This window comes from Anastrepha ludens, chromosome 4 (genome assembly GCF_028408465.1).
Source record: "Anastrepha ludens isolate Willacy chromosome 4, idAnaLude1.1, whole genome shotgun sequence".
Classification (NCBI taxonomy): Eukaryota; Metazoa; Arthropoda; class Insecta; order Diptera; family Tephritidae; genus Anastrepha; species Anastrepha ludens.
The window spans coordinates 108,338,292-108,361,935 of NC_071500.1; the positions used below are offsets into that span (position 1 = coordinate 108,338,292).

General features: G+C 35.8%; 1 protein-coding gene across 4 annotated transcripts in view; it reads left to right on the forward strand.

The window, feature by feature from the left end:
* Positions 1–23,644, forward strand: part of LOC128860548 (BCL2/adenovirus E1B 19 kDa protein-interacting protein 3) — a 42,549-nt gene that overhangs the window by 16,134 nt on the left and 2,771 nt on the right. The window contains exons 1-4 of one of the 4 annotated variants that reach the window (XM_054098140.1): positions 20,225–20,369; positions 20,707–20,893; positions 20,947–21,031; positions 21,103–21,173. In XM_054098140.1, the coding sequence (XP_053954115.1) occupies positions 20,739–20,893; positions 20,947–21,031; positions 21,103–21,173 (311 nt within the window). In that variant the 5' untranslated portion in view covers positions 20,225–20,369; positions 20,707–20,738. Of the gene's footprint in view, positions 1–20,224; positions 20,370–20,419; positions 20,541–20,706; positions 20,894–20,946; positions 21,032–21,102; positions 21,174–23,644 lie in introns of those variants that run through there. The other 3 variants (XM_054098139.1, XM_054098138.1, XM_054098136.1) reach the window with 3 other exon arrangements.

Sequence of the window (23,644 nt, forward strand, 5' to 3'; positions counted from 1 at the left end):
TGCCTTATACTCTCGACGCACAAATCTATGGTTTCTGCTAGTACACACATACATACATGCATTGAGTACATATTGCTCTTACATCTATATACAACATTATAGTGCATATAAATACATATACACATATGTAAGTACGCATGTATAGTATGTTTTCGGTTTCAGTTGCGATTAAATATTACCACTTTATTTGAATTTAAAAGCAAGATAGAGATAGAGAGTCATATGTACATACATATGTATATGTAAATGGAGCGAGTTTTCTCAACACAAAAGCTGCCAAGCGATTGCGAGTTGTGTGACCGCACCATGGTTTCGATTTTTTGCTGATACGAGTGCGAAATGTATGTATTATTATATTATCTGCTAAAGTCACTTAAATAATTAATATGCAAAGCGATCGGGTGATAAAAACGTACATACATACATATATGGGCATGTTTATTTTGTTAGATTATGATTACTTACTGAAGCTAATTAATTGCTAATATGAATTTGTTACTAATACTTTTAAAACTACCCATATGGTGTATTTCTCCAATCTCAATCAAAGGGGAAACAATCAGCACATGTATGTGCATACGTGTACATGAGATCGTTTTTCGTAGCTTGATGTGTTAAATATGTATAGTTTCACACTTTAATTAGAATTACAAAAAAAAAATTTAGTACGCAGCTTTATAACCCATTCAATTTTAGTAAAATAAAGTCAAGTTTTAATTTGTTTATTTTTGATTATTTTTCTCTCTCCGCCTGTATTGCATTTTCTTCATATAAAACAAAATGTGCATTCGTGAAATTCTGATTAAAATCTTCTAAATTTTGATGAAAACTTTTCGAATTTTTATAAATGTTGTGCAAAGCTTTCAACATTCATTTATATGATACATATATGTTTAGAATGCAATATATTTTTATACAAAATTTATGATTATTAAAAAAAAACAGAACAGAGTAAAAGTACTCAAAACTGGTCATTATTATTGTTTTGACCATAAATGCATGTGTGTGTATACGATAGAGAAACCAAAATATCGGGGAAACCGGCTACAAGTATTCACTTTACTATTGTATACTACCAGACAGATAAGCTGGCCCTGTTGTATAAGTATTAGTAAGAAATGTCAATCACTAGCTGAACCAGGAATGTATGCAAAAAACAAGAAAGAAAATTAGGGGGAAAAAAGTCAAATCTGAAGTTATTCAGTGAGGGAAATCCAGCTCTGGAAAGTTAACATTTCAACAAAAATTTAACATAGATGAACTGAAAAAGTGTGTGGTGTCAACATTTATTTGACATTAGCAGAGACTTATATGTAATGGTAGACTTGTTGGCGACCAAGGATGAGTAGTATCCAATTCAAATTTGCAGCTTCTCATCTTTTATATGGCATCCTCTCTGGCTTAACGATCTGTTACCAATTCTCGACAACATACACATAACAGGCAAACGGTGTGGAATGTGCACATTTTAACACTAAGTTGAAAAGGCGGATAAAAATAATTTATATCTTTCTCATTAATTTTGTTTATTTACGTATGTACCCAAAATATCACGTTTTCAGAAGTTATAAATATCCATCCATCACTTCGAACAAAGCGCCAAAATACGTTTATATATTTATGTTTTATGCGCATACATATGTATATGCGTTCTATTTATAAACGTACTCTATCTAATTGGGTCAAACGTCTGCCCAAATCTTTTATTTTCGAGATAATAATTGAAATACGAGGAAATACCTTCAATTCTATCTGCCAAAATTTTAAGTGTATACTCATGCCCAAACTTTATCAACATACGACTAGTGTGAGCTAGTTTGAGAATTCGCGGCATTCAGCTTTGCATACATGCATATACATACATACGTATGTATGTGTATCTACATGTCACAAATATTTTTGTATTATAAAAAACATGAAAACAAATAATTTAGGTGCTACTAAAATGTATAAAAATAAAATTCGGTAATACCACGAAAACCTCACATTCCTTGCATGCAATTTTGTAATTCTATACAATTATTTTTTCAACTTGTAACGGGTGATTTTTTAGCTGCATGAGAACAATCGACATCGATAACTATGGTTTGACAGCTGGTTTCTATTCAATAAAGGTTGGCAAGTCATCATGAATCGTTTCACGCCATAAAACGTTTCCAAGTTGTGGAAATTTATTAAAAAAAAATAAATCTGTTCGCGAAGTTTATATAGCACTGGTGACATCATCGGTCCTTATTTCCTTCGAAATGGGTAAGGAGCTGCCGTTACGGTGAATGGCGTCATGCTGATTACAAAAATTAATCAGCTAAACACCGATGACATTTGGACATTAAAGACAGCGCAACTTGCGCGCTTAACAATCGATTTATTGGATCAATCGAATGGGCCCTGTGACTCTTAGCCGCGGCGGACATGTGCCAGATATCCTATACAAAAAGTAAACGCCATGAAATTATCTACCAGATTATAATAAAAAATCATTCCAGCTATATTTCTGTTTTGCATTATCATTTTAAGTTCTGAAGTCTTAAAAAAAAACCCAATACTTAAAGTATACAAATAAATATATGAATACTCGTGCTTACTTTTTTGCGGTTAAATTATCACAGGCTGGATTATAGTGTCTAGCTCTTCGTCTCTTAATAAATATGAGCGAAATTAGTGTGATTTTCTTTTCATTATAATTTTGTTGATTGCTGCTCTCATATGATTACATATCTCATTAAGTTTTACTCAAAGCGCGTGTTCAACCTTTGGTTTTTATGTTTTGTGTTCTTTTTCGTGTTTTTGTGTTTTTACTACTCTATACTAATCTAACGACTGCTTTGCGGCTTATCTGCATTTTTTATTTTCATTTTTTATTTATGTAATATTATATATTACATATATACGGCCTTTCCTTTTTCTATGAATGGTATTTGCGTTTTGTTTAGTCTACATTTTCACACATTTCACCTTCAACTTGGCTAGGTTTCAGCGCCCTTGAATGAACTTACTTTTATCTCTGCATTTATTTATTTATTTTTCTTCAGTTATTTTTAATTAGCAATGCCCTGTACACATTGTTCTATTCATGAAACCCCAAGTTAACAAAATCTTTATAAAATTGGTGCTTAAATACTCGCTCCTCCGATCGCTATTATGTGGCAGCTTGATTTTTCTTTCAAAATTTCATTAGCTTCAATTCAATCACGCCCATGAGGTTCAAACGTCCTATGAACTTTCACTGACACTGGAAAACCCTACGTATCTACTGAAGCTTAGGCTAATAATTCGAAATCCGAAATCCGAAAGTTCTTTTTTAAAGTCACGCTTGCTCCTTTCCAAGGCATTTTTACACTGGAGTAAAAGAATCGGTCAAGGCGTATTTATTATAGGTGATGCCATCCGCATATAAGTAAAAACATACGAGCCCTGTTTTACCTTTTTGAGTTCCATCACGTCAAAATCACCATTTTCTCCTCCACACTTGTCATTTCGGTTCCCCTCCAGAAACGCCAAAACAGGGTACTTTACCTCGCTTAACTTTTGCAAGCCCAATACACTTTCAAATTTTCTTTTTTGTAATGTGTAAAGTGAAAACGTTAGATATTATTTGAATCAAAAACTAAACAAATGGCAAAGTAAACACACAGATGTAAACAAAAGAAATAATTTTGATGTTATTCATATTTACGGCGAAAAAATCAGCTGGTGGGCGGTTGCCATCACCTGTAATAAATCCATCTTGCTTCTGCCTGTTAATCGCTAAATTCCTGAGTTTTAATATAATTATAAAAGTATTAATCATTATCAACTGTAGTTTTAGGATCCCTCTAAATGAAAATCGTATTCAAATAGGAATATATTTCAATGAAAGATTGTCATTTATTGTTCTAAAGCCATATGTTGATTTATCAAAAATCCATAGAAAATATTTGGATGGATTCTCAAATTTTTTTATATTTTTTGAATATATTAAATCAATTGCCAACGTATTGCACGGCTTCACATTAAATACTTGAATGATGTCTCCTTATACGTCAATCGTTTTGATTAGAGAAATAATATTTCAGTTCAATGAAAGCATAAAATCAAGAAAGTAGCCACATACACTTGGTAAAAGTAGCCAATTATTTGAGAGTATAAAAATATCGCGGATATTTATATGTTTAAATAAATAAAAAAAAACCATTTTGGTGGAATTTTTGAATTTTTTTGATTTTCTATACTCTAATAATACTCGAAGCTAAGTGCTTCTTGTCCCATTTCATTGAATATAATTGAAAGTGACAACCTAATTTCTAGCGCAATTTTTCTACACAGTGGTGCGCAAATTATTTCGAGCAAAAACGCAAAAAATAACCGAAAATAAATCAAGTAAAAGTCGCGCTACTAATTGTCAAATACAATATTAAAGCGCAATCGCAATCGTTTAATTTATTTGCCTACATTTTGTTATTATGTTTTTATTTTTATAGCCGGGAGTGTGGCGTATGAGGCACATACATACACACATACATATATGCAATTTAATTTTGTTACGCGCGCAATTTGGGGAAATGGCGAAAGGCGACGACGTAGACGCCAATGTCCGTAAATAGCGTCTGTTAGCAGGTCGGTCAATGTCGACGTCGATTGTGGGTCGAGCAGTCGGTCGTCTGCCTTTTGCAAACATTTGTATCGAGAGGATTGCTAATGATGTGCGTTTTTAGGTATTTTCACCATTCATTTTATGCGCAACATTTAAGATCTACACACATACACACTTATCGATGCGCCAGATTTTCACAATTGCCTTTGTATAGGTATAAACTATGAATGCACGCCTTCGTATTTGTGATTTGACTTGCGCGTGCAACAAATCAAGTGCAGCCGGCATTTTTGTGCTATTTATTGCTGTCCCATCTGCATTTACGTACGTTAACGTATACTCTGAGAAACGTGTATTCACTTGAGTACGTGCATATGTGCATGTGAGCCTCCGCGAGTTTCGTGCCGCATCGCTTTTCTTTTTCTTGCTTCTCTGTGCAGATTTTCTCAATTTCCCGTCGTCGTACTTCATTACCCAACATAATTTATTGTCTGTCAAGTGTAGTAATGAAATTTGCTGGTACTGTGTACTCTTTCTGCAGTTGTTGCATTATTTGTGTTGCTATTTTGGTGGTCAACAACTTTTTAGAGGCCATTTTTGCGTCTGCAATTGCAGCTGCCGATCAACTGGTATTTTATACTTTTTCAATGGCAAAAGAATTTTTTATTTTAATTGTTTTGAAAGCATTTACATATGTATGTTGTTGTTGTAGTAGCATAAACATTCCCCATACTTACATACGGGGAATGCTGCTGGAGTGACAGTCCTTGGCCGGATATAAATTCGGGTCGTTTCGGTAACGTAGAACCGACTGTCGTGGAAACGGTTGTTGTAGTAGCATAAACATTCCCCATACTTAACGCATGTATGTATGTATTTATTAATGCTTTGATGTTTTTGTTGTTTACTTTATCTTTAACATTTGACAAATATGAATAATCAATTTTATTTAACTGACAGAAATTAGTAAAATTTGTGTGTAATTAGTATTATATATGTATGTATGTATATATTTTTATAATTGGCATCTACACCCTTTGTTGGACGGTTGGCCGAACTCCTCCAATTTGGCGTGTGCGTCTTGACGTAAATTTTTTATCAGCGACATATATGTACAATATTTTTTTAAATTCTCAAGCTCTTAGAAAAACACCCGATATACATATTATATATTCATGTGTAGTACAACATTTTTGTGCATGCGGGCTCACATACCCTACTTACATATTTAATAACACAAGTAATGCAAATGTTCATACTTATCACAAAAAGAACTATACCTAATTAAAATATTCACTTTCCCCACTTCTACTGGGGCTTGGGGATCTTATCGCTGCATCACTTCACACCATGAATTCTAACTGGTTGCCACGGAACAGCTGCGTAATTAAAAATACCATTTATCTATGGCACAAATACTCATTTTAAATACATTTACGCTCAAAATAATGGCATCAAAGGCCATACATCGGGGAATACTGCTGGAGTGACAATCGTTGGCCGGATATGAATCTGGCTCGTTCCGGTAAGGTTGAAGAATCATAGTGAAGAACCCATCACTTGCCCTTCCTAAATCCGTTCCGTTTTTACCACTTTTGTTTTGCTTATTTTTTCTCGAAGTTCAGCTGACTAATAGTTTGACCTTCAGAAGGCCATTAAAGGTGCAGAGTCGCATGAATCATGTGAAGTTTTACAACAGTTTGTGGCTCTAATAGTTTTTCTTAAATCACAAAAAACAATGAATGCGAACGGAGGGTTTTAATGATTTGTTTACAAAGGTGAGAGCTCGGTATAACGTTGGAAATGGAAAGCTTCTCGCTAAATAGCTGGTGGTCGTTGACATTTGTCACTTGCGTAATTAGCACTTCTATAATTAGTATCGACAGCCACACTTCGTATGTAGAAATTATGACTTTATTATTTTATAAATTTTTTTTTATAATTTTTTTTTTATTAATTTTATATTGTATATATATATATATTTTTAATCTTGCTAAATTCATACATATACCATATATGTACAATACATACACTACTGGCAACTACAACCGATGGTCGGTTGTTGTTGTTGTAGCAGTAACGAACCGATGGTCGGTCTTGGTCGCTTCCAAAATGTTGCGCTAATTGCCTTTGCATTGCTCGCGTTGACGCCAGTTAGAAATGCCAAGACCGACCAGGTCGTCGTCGATTTGGTCTTTCCGATTTAGATGAGGACGTCCGTTTTCGCGAGTTCCACCAGTGCATTTCGGAAAGAGCACCTTCCTTTTTTGCTGGAGCGTTATTGGCCATTCGCTCAACTTGACCTAGCCAGCGCAGCCGCTGAATTTTAATGCGCTTCATTACGTCGATGTCAGCGTGCAGCTCGTGTTTTCATCTTGTTCGATATGCAATATTCACGCGAATCGGACCATAGATTTTGCGAAGAATTTTTCTCTCGAAAGCTCCTAATAACCGCCATCGGTGTCCGTCAATGTGCGAGACTCAGCGCCATAGATTAAGACTGGGAGGATGAGTGATTGATAGAGCTTTTTTCGTGCAATGAAAGAGGGCTCTGCTTTAAAAATTATTAGAAAAATTAAATACAATTCTCGTCACGTTGCTGACTTTCGTTATTTAATAGCTATATTTAGTACGTATGTATGTCTAAATTATAATTTTTTTCGTTGAGATCTAAAGCTATATGAATTGATCTAAATAAGAAAATCAAGAGCTCTGTTATAAATTAAAACTAATTATTTAATTAAATTTCTGATTTAATTCATTGGTACTAAAAAGTATAAGAAAATTTTCTAGGTTCGCTTAGATTTTAAGCCGCATACAAATAGTCTTGAAATATGTAGTTTTTTTATTTTAATTACTGACAAGCACTCATAAGATTCAGAGCGAAAAACGCGAGTGTAAGTTTCTCAAAAGTATTGTGTCGTGCACTGAATATTGCACAGTAACTTAATGTTATTAAGTAATAAATACAGCTTCAATATATTTTGTCACGTTTTCAACTTCTGTAAGACTTTTCTAAAGTTCTAATTGCCATGTGGATTAAACACCGGCTGGTGATTAAATATGCGAGCGCGTGTGAATTTAACTGGTGTAACCTGCAGGCTTGTAAAAATCATGTTTAAGAAATTGCTTCAATTTTAATAAGCCGTTAAGTTGTTAATGGAAAAAATACTGAAGGTATTGGTATTCAATGTGTTTGGTTAGTTGTACATAAGACTTATTTGATTCGCTTCAAAAATAATATTGAATAGTGCATAAGTGTACTGTACATTTCTGTTAAGAGTATTTGAAAAGGAATTTGTGCCGTCTATATTTCCATAGACTACTTTGTTGCTTAACATCTGAGATGCCACTACTCATCTTTAAACTGCAAATTTCATGACTTACGTCTACATCTATTTATATCTGCCTAAAACTTTGCACACAATGTGTATATGCACATACATATGTTTCTACTATATATTTCAAATGTTGCTATTTATCGTTTGTGATCATTGCCACTTGCTTTCGAAACTGATCGCACCAATCCTAACGCCAAATGGGTTTTTCACATGCCGCCATGCCATATCTGTCACTTGTTGATGAATGCTGTCATTTTATGTCATCATGCTGCTCTGCACAGTAACGAAAACAATGAAAAAGTGCCGTCTGTGTCGTTATACGATTGTCATTTAACCACAATTGTTGTGTTATAAAAATGCACAAACTCGCATTCTATGTATTGGTGGGTACTACAAAATCTTGTATATTTACATACAATACTTACATACATACATTCAAATGTTGCAGTCACATTACGGTGCTTACGTGATTGTGATCAGTCGATTGGAAATTTCGAAATTCCACGTATGTAAGTATGTATGTAGATGGTATGTAAAGTATGCGCTTCACACATGTAAATAATGAGGTAAAAATCTTATTGAGTTCAGAATCAGAATTAACGTTTCGCAATTAAAGCATTTTCAAGCAATTTCTATTTCTATAAATGCAATTGTGTGCCTTAAAAACTCTTTGCTCGTGCAGTTTGACATCAACGTGGTTTTCTCTGTTTAACTAACTGCCTACACTCGTATGTCTGTACGTGGTCACCAGCCAGTTGCTTTAAGTTTTATTGTTATACAGCTAATAATTACTGTTATATAACTTTATAAGGTATGAGTTTGAAAATTTAAGTGGTTTTAATAGTTCCAACTATTATTTATCATATAACACATGGGCTGAAAAGAAGCGGGCCTAACAAAGAAAACACTTTTTTTTCCATTAAGAACAACGCAATCATTCCAGCGCCGCTCTAACATTTCAATACCACTTTTGCAGAACGATTTATCTTTTGCCTCAAAATAGGCCTCCGTTTCAGCGATTACCTCTTCATTCGAACGAAATTTTCATACCGGCGAGCATTTTTTTTAGGTCTGCGAACAGCCAGTAGTCGCTGGGAGCAAAATCTGGCGAATTCGGTGGATGTGGGAGTAATTCGAAATTCAGTTCATGTAGTTTTGCCATTGTTTTGAATCATCAACACCCACTTCGAACAGAGCTTTCTCATAGTCAAATGCTGATGCAATTTAAAACCAACAACTTCTTTTGATATCCTTACGATGCCAGCTAACTTACGCAACTTCACTTTTCGGTCATTCGAAACGATTTTGTGAATTTTTTTATATGTTTTCTGCTGTTATCGTCTCATTTGAAAGCTGCGTTGTGGATCATCGTTGTGCCTAGGACCGCTAACGTAGACCCGACTGAACGCCTGTCGTTTTTGCGAGCTAGGCAAAACATTCTCTGCGAATATGCAGATCTCTTACAAGACGAAGACTCCCTCACATATAGGTGGTGTGATTCTGTTTCCCTTGGAAATATGGAACAAAAAGCCCGAAAAAGTGTTAAAATTCTTTAGAAGCCTTCAGTTATGGGCTCGCAATCAGAGTCGTGGATCACTATGGCCGAATAAAAATAGAATACTAGCTGGAATTTGAAAAAAAACTAATAAAAAAACTAAAATATAATTGTCTATACTTACATTACCTTTATTTGATGTAAACACCCACTAAATTTTCCGTATTCAACATTTCGCGTACTTCTTCAAGATTCCTTATGATGCAAAATGATTTCGCCCCTGTGTTGCTGCCATAGCTGTTGTTTGAAGCTATCATTGGCATACATATAAGTTGGTTTTGTTTTTATTCTGGAGAAAAATTATCTGCTTGTTTTTTCATTCGCCACATTTTTCTTTTTCACACCCCACACTTTCCCCTTGATCCCAATGGTGTCTCAAGTGTATATGTCTGGCTGCTTATATTCAACATTACGCAAAGTGATTATTGCGCCAGCTTTTTGCTCCGTACTGTATAATCTAATAGCCTACTACTCCAGAGATTTTTCTCGCTTACCGCATATGCATGTGGTGGTCTTTCGAAAGCCACATTGGAGTAGCTAACTACTGTAATAAGCAACTGCGAAATTATATATATTTAGGTACGTAGATATGTACATATTTAGCTAAGCTGATTTAAGTGGCAACTATATGCATGCGCTACAACCGCCTCTTTCTTCGCCACATATGGACACAAATGACATGCCAGCCTGTCTATCAGGCAAGCGTGACATACATACATATATACTTGTAGCTTGTCAATCCACTCCACTTCCATTAGTGCTTGCAGGCTTTTTTTATCTCTTAAAAATTATACTTATATTAATTGGATTATATATTTTTATCTTTTGGTTGGCTGTGGTAGTCTGCGCTCACATTTTTTACACGCCTAAATGCCGCAACCTATCTAAAGAGGCGGCCATGCATAGATTCTGTCCAAGTCCCTCGCGAGTGGATACGCATTCACAAAAACTTCTATATAATGCATATAAAACAAAATATAATCATAACCGAAAGGGAGCTGATTATTAGGTATCCGGTTTTCGCCAATTTGAAAGTAGTCACGAAATCGTGATAGGTGTGCTGCAAAGTTGTTATGCCTAGACAATCCATAATGCTTGATCTCTCCCTATCCAATTGGGTAGTTGGAAGTGCCCATCAAAGCTGGAAGGCTCATAAGGAATATAATAGTTTGGGGAAAAAGAAATCCATTATTTTCTCAGTAGTGATCGATATCTCGTAAATGTCGATCAAACAATTTAAAGTTTATGATCGTTGTTAAGGTGACATTTCACACTAAAAAACCTCTTTTGCAGCCGAGAGGCCCAATTTTCGACCACTTTTTGCAGCGATTGGGGCCGTATGTCAGCAATAACGCGCCGAATATTCTCTTCCAAGACGTCAATCGTCTCGGGCTTATCTGCGTAGACAAGCGACTTCACATAGCCCCACAAGAAATAGTCCAGCGGTGTTATATCGCACGATCTTGGAGGCCACGCCACAGGTCCACGGCGCGAGATAATGCGCTCACCAAAAGTTTCCTTCAATAAATCGATTGTTGCGTTGGCTGTATGGCATGTAGCGCCGTCTTGTTGGAACAAAAGGTCGTCCACATCAACATCGTCCAATTCAGGCACGAAAAAGTCATTAATCATGGCTCTATAGCGCTCTCCATTGACTGTAACATTATGGCCGGCTTCATTTTTAAAGAAATATGGACCAATGATTCCCTCTGCCCATAGAGCACACCAAACAGTGACTTTTTGATAATGTAACGGCGTCTCAGCAATGGCTTGTGGATTATGTTCACTCCAAATGCGACAATTTTGCTTATTGACATACCCATTCAACCAAAAGTGAGCTTCATCGCTGAACAAAATTTTCTTGTGAAAATCGGGATCGGTGGCCATCTCGTTTTGGGCCCATTCACCAAACGTGCGACGCGCTTGATCAGGTGTAAGTCTATTCATTATGAAATGGCAAACCAAACTGAGCATAAATCAAGTGACAGCTGTCAAAAAGACCATCTACGAAAAAAGTAGTGCCAACTTGAAAACCTAACCTCTAAAAAAAACACCCTTTAGATCAATATGTGGTGAAGATACAATCACGCACAAACCAGCTCGAATACAGTGGCCAAACAAAAAACTATTGGGAGGTTGAATTAGTTTTAAAGGTTTTTTTCGAAGATTTGGGGCTTTATTGTGAAAAAACGGTACAAAATATTTTATTCGAAGTATTGGCCATCGCTAGCTACAACTTTCGCCCATCTTTCGGGCAATTTCCGGATGCCGTTTCTCCAAAATTCTGGCCGCTGCTTGGCTATCCATGACTCAACCCATATTTTGGTAGCCTCGTACGAGGAGAACCGCTGGTCCGCCAAATCGAGACTCATATGCCGGAACAAATGATAATCGGAGGGAGCTATGTCTGGACTATACGGCGGGTGGGGTAACACTTCCCAGCCAAGCGTTCCAAGGTATTTTTTGACAGGTTGAGCAACATGCGGCCGAGCGTTGTCATGTTGCAAAATAACCTTGTCGTGCCTTTTTACCGTTTCCGGCCGTTTTTCTTTCAATGCCCGGCTTAAACGCATCAATTGCAGTCGGTAACGATCCCCCGTGATTGTTTCGCCCGGTTGGAGCAGCTCAAAATATACGACGCCGACCTGATCCCACCAAATGCAGAGCATGATTTTCTTGCCGTGAATATTCTGCTTGGCTGTCGACGTTGATGCGTGGCCGGGCAAACCCCATGATTTTTTGCATTTTGGGTTATCGTAGTGGATCCATTTTTCGTCGCCAGTCACCACCCGATGCAAAAAACCCTTCCGATTTTGTCGCTCGATCAGCAATTCGCACGTAAAAAATCGCCGTTCGACGTCGCGCAGTTTCAACTCGTACGGGACCCAATGTCCTTGCTTTTGGATCATTCCCATCGTTTTTAGACGCTTGCAAACGGTTGATTTATCAACGCCCAATGATTCAGCAAGCTCTTCTTGGGTTTGGCACGAGTCCTCGTTTACCAATTCCCCCAATTCCGCGTCCTCGAACTTTTTGGGCTGGCCAAGACGCTCCTTGTCTTCGGTGTGAAAATCACCACTTTTGAATCGTCGAAACCAGTACTCACATGTTGAAATCGACGGAGTATGGTCTGGGTAGGCCTCCTGCAGCAATTCACGGGCTTGGGCTGTATTTTTTTTCAAATTGAAGCAGAAAAGCAAAGCTTCCCGCAAATTGCGTTTCGACGGCATGAAAGTTGACATACTCGGAGCACGAAAACACTGCGTTGTTTATACTTCAGCGAAATGACAGATACTGATAAACAAAGCCTAGGGATGAGGCTTTGTCATGAATATATATTCAGTATTGCCAACGCGATAAAGTGATAAATAGCGCCATCTGTGTGTCACCTTTAAAACTAATTCAACCTACCAATATTTCTCTCGAATCAATATAACGGCGCAGTTAAATTGAAAAGACCCGCATCTATTTGAGTACAGTCGTATTTAGTATTTTCTCAACCTAGTAGTATTTTCTCAACATATGTATGAATTATATACACACAAACTTACCAAATTAAATCATATGCTACATACGAGTATAAAAAAACGTCCCTGGTCAACGCATCACAAAACAAGTACAAAAATCACAAAACATAAATTATGACATCCGTTGTCCCACTACGGTTTATTTTTTTTTTCAACCACTCGACATTTGTCTGTTATAAATTTCAATTTGTAAACGCAGTTAGTTAAATGCTAAATTTAACTGCTTTTATGCTTAAAATAAATTCTTGAAAAGTAAAAATAAAATATTAATTTAAACGCACAAAGCATCAACGCCAACAATGCATAACTTTTAGTACCCGTGAATGACTAAAAGTCAGCGGCATTACTGTCTATGAGTAAGCTTCTATCTTTCGATGTTCAACAAAACAACTTAAGTTGACTTAACACTTTCTACGCTTTGGTCGCCAAATTGGTGAGTTCTAATGCAATATATAAACATTTAACCATTCGTAGACCCAGCTTAGCAAGCCGATTTAGTAAAACTGCATTACAAATAATAATTTTTTCTGTAAGAGATAATGATTTGTGGAGTTAAAAGCAAAATCTGCTAAAGTCAGATAAGTTATTTAGTCAAAAGTTCATGGGTATGTCCGTACATAAGTGCATCACTATGTGGCAATCCATTAGTGGTCGGTGTCTGAGATTGAACGGCGGACAGCCGCCTGAATGTCGTTGTGGCATTGAGTTTAGTACAAAATGTTACTGCACTCTTGGCATGGCATGCAACACCCCTTGTTGTGCATGCTCGAGATAACAAGAAGTATAATTTGTGATGTGTAATCTGTATGCATGCATGTATATATTAGTATGCACATACTATGTAAAATACACACAAAACTACGCTATTGAAATCAGATGCAACAACTGTAGCAGTTGAACGAAAAGTAAGTGATTTTCATACACATTTGCTGCGATCGCTTCGAATATAGAAAAAATGCGTAAAATAGTTTTTTATTTATTTATTTTTATTATTTTTTAATTTGTTTTTTTCTTTGCTAGTATTTCCGTACACTAGATAAAGAACGCTTCTTTATTACTAGCAGGACGGGAGCAGCTACAAAAACGAGAGTCTACGTGGCTTTCGTGCATGCGCAATCAGCGTGACCGTCACAGTGTGACTCTAAAAGTAGTTACACGAGTATTTTTAATCCCACCTATTGTGACAGATATACATACTTACATATTGGTTTACATTAACTTGTTTTCTCTTCTTGCATGTATGTACAGCTGTTGTCCTTGATGCTATAATCACTTATAGTCGTCCATCGACTGTTTGCACATTCATATATATAAATATTAAATAAAAAGTCTTTTTTTTTCATTTACGAAAAGTTATGACTTTATAGGCAGCCTCTTACAATAAAAATATATTTATATAGTTTTCTTCATCTACTTTTGATTTCTCGCCATTTGCGCTGCATTATTTCTCTTAATTGATAACACAGATCTACAAAATACAATAAATTTTTTGTATGATTTTATGAGCTGAGCTAGAGCCCAGAATCGCAACGAAATCTTCATTGTTTATTTTTTAAATAAAAAATCTAAAATAATTTATGCACTCAATAAAATAAAGCTTGAACGCTAAATGATTTCTTGGAGGCAAAGCCACTTTACAACTTAATTTCTACCATTCGCTTATTTTATATTCATACTTAGCGTTCGACGTCACATCGATCGATCCCACAACAGTTTGTTCTAGATTATAGAAACGAAGGGTTTTATATCTGCAATGTTTGACGCAACTTGTCACAAATTTTGCCTCTTCAATGGCGGCCACTGTCACCTGGTACAAGTCCGTTCCAATCGTAGGAAAATGTCAATATGTACCCTACAAGCATATATGCGGTGCGCTATTAATGTCAGGTCTATGTATGTGTGTATGTCCATAGATATGCAGTAATACATACTCATTTATTTTGCTATTCACAATATTAAATAAAAAAACGACTTTCGATGTAATCAGATTATATGTTTTTGTAAAAATTATGAAGTAACTTAATTTCTGAGTATTTGCTTTCAAAGAGAAAAATATCAAAAAAAAGTACATGAACGCAAAACCAATTTGTAAGTTCTACGAACAGCTGATTAAATTGTTGGCGGGAAAAGTCACACATTTTTACAGTTGGGCTACCTCGTATTAAATTAAAAAAACAAATAAAATGCAAAAGAACAAGCTTAGGCATCACATGATTTTATTTTGTACACAGTAATTGTTTCATTTCATCATCGCTGTCAGATGAAGAGCATTTCATTAGGAATTGTATTGTTATGCCAATCACAACTTTCTTCATATTTTCCTTGCTTCTATGCATGTTCTCGTATGTATGTAAATACATTGCCAAATTAGTTAATAACAAAGGAGTAGAAGATACAACACCAAAATACCCTCAATGCTTTCGATTCGTATTTCGGAAACTGCAGCAACGGTGACTGGAGGCTGTGGTTCGGAAGTAAATACATACCTCTATATCATTGACCGACTCCTATTTAATATGTGACTTCAAACACACTATAAATTTTATCTAAAATATGTGTATTTACTTACCTTTTCCATTTTAATCACCATTTTTTAAATTTGGAACTTTGACTCATGTCGCAAATTAGAATTAATTCGTGTTTATTTTTATTTTGCCATCAGCTGTTTTTCTCATTTGCGAAATCTTACAAGTAAAAATTTCTCCAGTAAAAACTTGCCAGTTCCGCTCAAAATGAAATGTCATTTTGCTCTCTCTCAGTTTCCCCTACTTGGCAAGTTTTTTTGGATACATGAGCACCAAATTACATGTTACGAATTATTTGCTTCATGAACAAAGCTATTATTTACTGGTCGTTAAACTTGTCTATAATATATACAATAAGCGTCATAGCCTAGAAGAAGATAAAGAATTCTAACAAATTAACAAAAATGCCCGCTGAGTGCTGAGTGTTGTGGGCAGGTGCGAAAAGCGCAATATCCTTTTATAAAAATACGAATGCTGGCATATCTAGAGTAGAATGGGGTAAGATAGGTCATTTTTTTTTGGAGAGCTCTTGCAACGGTGTTTTTGCATTGATTTTGAAAAATAAGCAAGATTTTGAAAGGTTATTTATCTGCTAACATTTTGGTTATACTGACTTATGTTTGGCTAAATATTTTAGAAGCTGCATTCAATAAGACAAAGGGTCTTTTTTTCGATATTTTCAAAATCGGGGGGCACGATAGGTCACTATATGTGAGGGGAAAAGAACAATGTACATGGCTTGGAAATTAACGTTTTAACCTTTATTTATAGAGTATGAACACTGCACATGTTATAAAAGTTAGGAATTTTTCTTTAATTCATCACGCAAGCACGTAATGTTTCGAACGGAATTTTAAATTGTTTAGAGGCTGATCGAACACTAGCGCGATCTCGGACTGCCGCGACTGCGTTTTTTACGTCCTCTTCACTTCGTTTCGGCGTTTTTCGCACATAATTACGCACCATTTTGCTGCAAAAACAATTAAAATTTATTTTATTCCATTAAAAGTAGTGACCTATAATGCCCCCAGACGGCTGACCTATAGTGCCCCCAAGCACATGTTTTATGTTTGTGTCGATATTTTTCTAAAAAACAAAAATATCAAAAAACTGACACATTATTCGTGTTCAGCATTATTTTCTACGTAAAATAAAACTCACCTGAAAAATATTTACATACATGAAATGCACTGCACCGTAGAATAAAAAAAATGCTATGTCGGAGAAAAGCTCACAAAAAACTAAACGACGCCAGAACTAGGATAACTAATCAATGGTGACGGCCGAAATGACAGTCGCGAACGTTGTTCCCCACCACGTATTCAATTCACATAAGACGAGTGATCTCTGCAAAAACGGTGCGACGAAAACCCCACCTACCTATTGTGCCCCCATACCTATCTTACCCCATTCTACTCTACTTATCTTTGTAATGCGAAAATTTATACATACACACGCATACGAGAATGTTGTGCAGTTTATCTTTCAATGTATTATCATTATCAAATGAGTATTAAGCTGAGATATTGAACTGAGAGCACCGACGCAATTTCACTAGCCAACAATAAATTTACGTTTCGCACTTTTTTCTAGGCCAGAATAAGTAAATGTGACAAAAAACAATATTAACGTGTGCAGATGGCTGATAAATGGCGTTGTAGATTTCACAAACAAAGAAATACATATGTATGTGTGTATATGAATATGGATGCTCACGGGATTTCGGGATCGGTGATATAAATATATCATAGTATATGATGGTGGCCGCAAATTTCGGGAAACTGTTTATGTTTGCGGATGGTACGAGACGTCTAGCCATTCCCGAGTCTCACGCAATATGCATAATATACTTCTACAAAAAATGGAAAAGCAATTTTAAAACAAAAAATTAGGTTTTTATTTCTAAATAAGAATGTACTCTTTCAAAGAAAAAAGCGAAAAATTTTAATTGTTAATATCCTCTAGACTGTTTTTGATAAGGGTATGTATTTGAATATTTTCTATGTGAATTTTGGATTACAAGTTTGGCGGGGCTCGCCATGCCAACGGCTACAAATTCGAAAAATAATAAAAGAAACAGATCTGCTAATTTACAGAACGGGCGGAGGCGATATAAAATATTATCGTATATCTTTAACACAAATGAAATTGTGTAATGTTTTCTTTCTTGATTAAAAATCGATAAATAAATAAAATAACTAAAATTTTATTAAAGGAATGGTGCTTAAATAATGACGTCGTTCATCAAATGTGTAATAAAATAATAATAATAATATTTACTAAAAAATATTATTTCTGCAACTACTTTATTTTATTAATATTTTATTTTATTAAATTATTTATTCTTTTATTATTATTTTTATTTGTTAATTTAAAAATAAGCTCTAATTTCTTTTATATACAATATGTACTGTGAGCGTCAAAAGAAAGTCTACACCACATATTGAAAAGTTTTGACTATATTTTTATTTATTTTATAACTAAATAAACCAAAGGTTCAAACTTTGTTCAAAATTTGTTAGAATTCGGCAATTTTCATCAAAATTTCTAACTAATTTCTGAAAAAATTTCAAGTATGAAATTTTACAGCGCATTAAATATTTGTATGGTCAAAACTCATACACCATTTAATGCCTACTCCAAATTTTTTTATATGGAAGAAAGCACTCAACACTGTCAGTAGCATTAATTTTTTTTTTTTTTTTAATTTTGTTAGTTGTTTAAAACGTTTGAAATTTAAATAGCGCAAACTTATCAATATGTGGTGTACGCAGTGTGTGAATTGTACGTACATCCACTCATTATCTCACATTCATTTCAAAGGTACTAAACCGAAACTAACTACCCAGATTTAAATTCCCACCCACTAGACTTATAACTCAACAGTTATAACAACTGGCATTTTCAGTATCTTCACCGGAAATCGATATCTATTCTCAATTATCTAAATAATCTACCATTTGTTATTCCTTAGTTGCCAGGATCCGCCATACGGATATTAGTCTGATGAATTAATAACTTCTAGCGACTTTCCTGTCACTACCAACTGTCTTCTCGTCAATTCGCTCCTTTGTTTCCTTTTCCCTTCATTGACATCAACATGGAAACATTCATTCATTCATTTTCGCCTTCGACTGAGAGACTGTGTTGTTGTTCTACCCACATTGAAATGTCGCCAGTAGGCGCATCCCATATGCGCACATTGCACCTCTACCTTTGTAAGGTTTTTGACCGCAACGTGTCATGTTTTGTTTTATTTTCTCTATTCGCGTGTCTGCCACACACACCGATATACATAAATCTGTAAGTAGTTAGCTCCGCTTTGTTCGCCATTTATTTTCCTATTTTTATGGCTGTTTACTTTTAATATTCTCGATTGCATTATTTTCTTTCATTCCATTAAAAATTGCCATTGTATTCGCATATATGTATGTACATACACACGTTATGCCTACGTAAGTGCATACCTACGTACTATATATGTATGTACTTTTTTGTGAATATTTACTCACAATTTCTCACTTATTTACTATACGCGCTCGTGTTATGTCTCTATTGGCTGTTGTAAAAGGATGTTTTCAGTATTATTGGAAAACGTTGTCAAATGTTAATTTTTGTGTTTAATTAAAGAAAAAATTTTAAATAGAAAATTATTCCAATCCATTAAAAGTTTATTTAATTTTCACTTCGCATTTAAAATGAGTCAAATAATGTTAATGTGTCAGTGTTAATCACTTAAAAGCCTGTCATCATACGAATAAGTACAAGTACAAGTAACACAAAATCAGCTGATGTTTATTTGCACTGAGTATTTTAAAGGCAAATAAGTCATATGACAACGTCACCGGATATAGTAGGTATTATATTATAATACATGCACGCCTGCTTTCTGCCGCATCTGCTGATAGACAGACGCTACAAACACTTGTAAGACCGACCTCCAACTGAATACTTTGGAGTGGCCTTAACAAATAAGTCTATCAGATGGTGTAAATACTTTGTGAATAATAGAAGAAATATTTAATATCTTTCAACTAAATTTTACATTTTTTGTAGCTACTAGTATATATATAGTAGTACACCTTTTATTGTGCGTTTGGCCGTATTTCTTCTACTATTGGTGGTGAGCGTTTTGACGTTGTTTGGAGTTTGCTCATCTAACCCATGGTCCTTATCGAGAAAACGTTTAATAAACTTTCCTTTTATGTTATATTATACTATATCTACCCACGAAGAACATTTAGCGAGGTAATACTGTAACGTTTAATTGTGAAATCTTTTCTTTAGTAGTTATTACTAAATGAATTAATTTCATGCTTTCTTCTCTTTACTGTTTATTATTAAATGATTTAATTTCATGCTTTTTCAATTTAAATATTAATGTATTACACGTATTTTATTCTTAATATATTCTCCGTGCAATTTCATGAAATTTACAATAGTAATTTTTCTATTTTGATTACTTGTTTTTGAGTGAGTGAGTTTCTTACTACCACTACTCAATTCGCTCTCATCCGTGTTCATGCATAATTTTTTCTCTTAATGTGTACGAGTATTTGTTTTCTTATATACTGTACATTTTTTTATTGTTTTTGTTATTAAACTCCTGTTTTGTTACTGTAGCGCGGATCTGCATATGTAAGACCTCCACACCAATTTTTCGTAAATATTGGTTAGTCATTCTGCTGTTGACTGTTGACCATCAGGCAGCTGCTGTTGATTCTCTTTGTTATTTATGAAAATGTTGAAAACGTAGTGAGGCTCGCCTTTGTATCGTATCGATAAGCTTCACTCTAGTATACCCCATTAGAGGACGAGTCAGCAGTCAACAGACAATAAATTCAGTTAGTGAGTTTAATGCGTCGCAGTTGTCCATATATCATTGCACTGAAATTGGCCCAGCCTAAGCCAAACATTGTTTTTTGTCTTTAAACTTCTTTGTTTTTATTTTGAATTATTTTAGGTGCTTTGTGTGTTTGCAAGAATGGTGGAATAGTTTCAGTACACCGTGGTTTGTTGGTAGTTCGCTTATTTATTTATTTTTTTATTTTTATTTTTAATTATTTACATGACTATCCCTTTACGGATGTCTAAAAAGTATTGCCTATTGAATTTTATAGTTGTTATATAGCACAAAAATACAAATTTAACTAATTTCCTTTGTTTTATTTTTGAATATTCACAGAATCTTGGATCGAACTGAGCAGTGCCGCTACAATGGCTGGCGTTAAAAGCCCTGATAGAATCACACCATTACCCTTCTCAAGTGGCGAAGAGTATTTACGTCTATTGCGTGAGGCGCAACGTGAATCAAATCAGTCCAGTCGTGTTGTCTCACTGGCCAGTTCACGTCGTGATACACCCAGGGATAGGTAAGTAAAAGTAAATAAATCACAAAATCCATGCTTTAAATCATTTTACACAGTCCCAAATCACCACCGAATAGCCCGAATACTGAGCTCACGCCGGATGAAGATCTCAAGAATGTTTACATAAATTATTGGAATAAGGTTTGTAGCATTGCAGAAACTTAACGAAATTATTAATCATAAATCTAAATACACCATTATATTTGTTGTAGGAGGGCAATAGTCACAAAGACACCGACTGGCTGGATGAATGGAATAGCCGGCCAGATCAACAACCACCTAAGTATGTATATGAAAAAGTATTACAAAAAAAACCCTTGGCTTCTACTATAAAATAGAGTAAGGTATATCCATGTTTCCATGTATGTATGTATGTATGTACATGCATATAGTTATATATCCGATTACATATATAATTTGCGAATACATCCTTTGTTAGATGTATGGCTGAGTTCCTCTTCGAATTTTTGATTTGCGTTTTGTCATTGTTTCACAAATGGAGGTATCTACAGTTTTATGTTGCCTCCAAACGGCTGATGGTTTTTTATGAGGAAATTTTTCATGACAGAGATCACTCGGAGGCTTGCCTTTGACTGCCGCTGGGCGACCACTATTAGAAAAAATTTTCTATCTTCTGTATTTTATGCCTACTCGAGTCCCAAGTTCGATTACTCCTACTTTTAAGAAAGCTTTGAAGGAAAATACAAGTTTGACTTCATGAATAAGCTACGCGTATAGCCAATTTATATAAATGCTCTTCGTGTTCTAAAAATCTGTTGGGAATTATTAGCTCTTATAAACGTCACTTTTCCAAATATTTCACCATTTACTCCTTCTGTGTTTTCGATGAAATAAATAAATTAAATATTTATGTCAATTTTGACGCGCCCTCCATTTTATTATGGACACTCAATTTCAATTAGCTTCAAGACGTTCAAAAAAAACGATTACCACGCAGCAGACAATAGCAAAGCCTAGCAAGCGAGTTCATTTTGTTATGAAAAGCCCATTGTATTTAAAGCTCTGGAAAGGGGGTAGATAGTCAAGGAGGGAGGGAGAAAAGTATCAGAGAAAGAGATAGGAAAGAATAGAGACAGAGATAGAGATAGTTAGTCCTGTGAGAATTTTCCAGATTCTTTGGCGAATCTGTAAATATCCTCCAGTTTTAGAGAACGAATATTACTCATTCCCATGACATCGGAACCCAATACCCGTAGTCGCGCTCTAGCAAAGGCAGGACACTCAGAGAGAAAGTGCTCAGTGCTATCCGGCTCCTCCAAGCAGGACAGGCATACCGGGTCCTCGATGATTCCAATGGTGGTCATATGCTGACCCCATGGGTTGTGTCCTGTAATGATGCCGACCATCAACCGAATGTCTTTCCTTCTAAGTTTTAGTAGAAAGTTTGACAGTTTTCTGTTCGGACTTGTCACAAAACACTTTGCAGTTCTGCAGCGTTCTAGACCGGACCATCGCTCTTTACGTAAATTGCCTACATAATCGTTGATCCAATTCTTGATTCCTGCGGGACTGATTCCGATTATTGGCTCTGGCCCCTGTGGGGGCACCGCTGATCCACGGTTGGCCAATTCGTCGGCAATTTCGTTTCCTTGAACACCGGAGTGTCCCGGAACCCATATAAGTACAAGCCTGTTTTGTCTTGCGACAGAATTAAGCTTCTTCTTACATTCTTGAACAATCTTCGAGGTTTGCTTCGCGTTCTCCAGGGCCTTCAATGCAGCCTGACTGTCACTGAAGACTCCAATCTGTTTCCCGCTCCATCTCCTCTCGATTGTCCATTCGGCTACTTTTAGGATGGCAAAAACTTCTGTTTGAAAAACAGTTGCCATTCCCCCCATAGCATAGTGATACTTATTACTATCGTTTAAGTACCATCCGGCTCCAGACCCTATTTCAGTCTTGGACCCATCGGTAAAGAAAATATCCGTCAAACCTCCCTGCATGCATTCTGGATTGCTGACATCTGACATCTGACATCAAATTTCCTTCCGAACGAAACTGTGGGTATCAGGTCATCTTTAGGTGCCAAAAACAGTGGATACTGCTCCGACAGCAACTTAAAGATTTCTCTGTGTCCCGAAGTTCCATCTTCGTGCCAGAAACCATATTTATGGAGTCTACACATTGCTTTTATTGCTTCCTGTTGTATCTTAAGATCCAGGGGGAGCAAATTAAGCATAGCATTTAGGGCATCACCAGAGGTTGTACTCATGGCACCCGTGATGCATAAACATACACTTCTTTGCAGCCTGTATAGTTCCCGGATTGTGGACTTAACCATGCTCCGTCGCCACCAGACCACAGAAGCGTAAGTGATGATTGGTCTGATAAGTGCCGTGTATATCCATAGGACCACAGTAGGTTTCAGACCCCAAGTTTTGCCAAAGGCTCTACGGCATTGCTGAAAAATCTTCAATGCACGATTCACCTTCAGTGAAACGTGTGTCTCCCAGGTCAGCTTCTTATCCAAGATTACTCCTAGATATTTAACTTCGTTGGAAATACCAAGTGTCACACCTTTCAGTGTTGGAAGACTGAGTCCATCCAATTTCCGTTTTTTCGTAAACAAGACTATGGTTGTTTTGTTCGGATTAACGGAAAGACCTTGTCTCATGCACCAATCATCGATTTTGTCAAGGATCCTCTGCACTTTCGTGCAAAGCCTCCTTAAGGATTTATCCGATGTTAGCGCACAGCCGTCGTCTGCATATGCTTGGACGTGAAAGCCGAGTT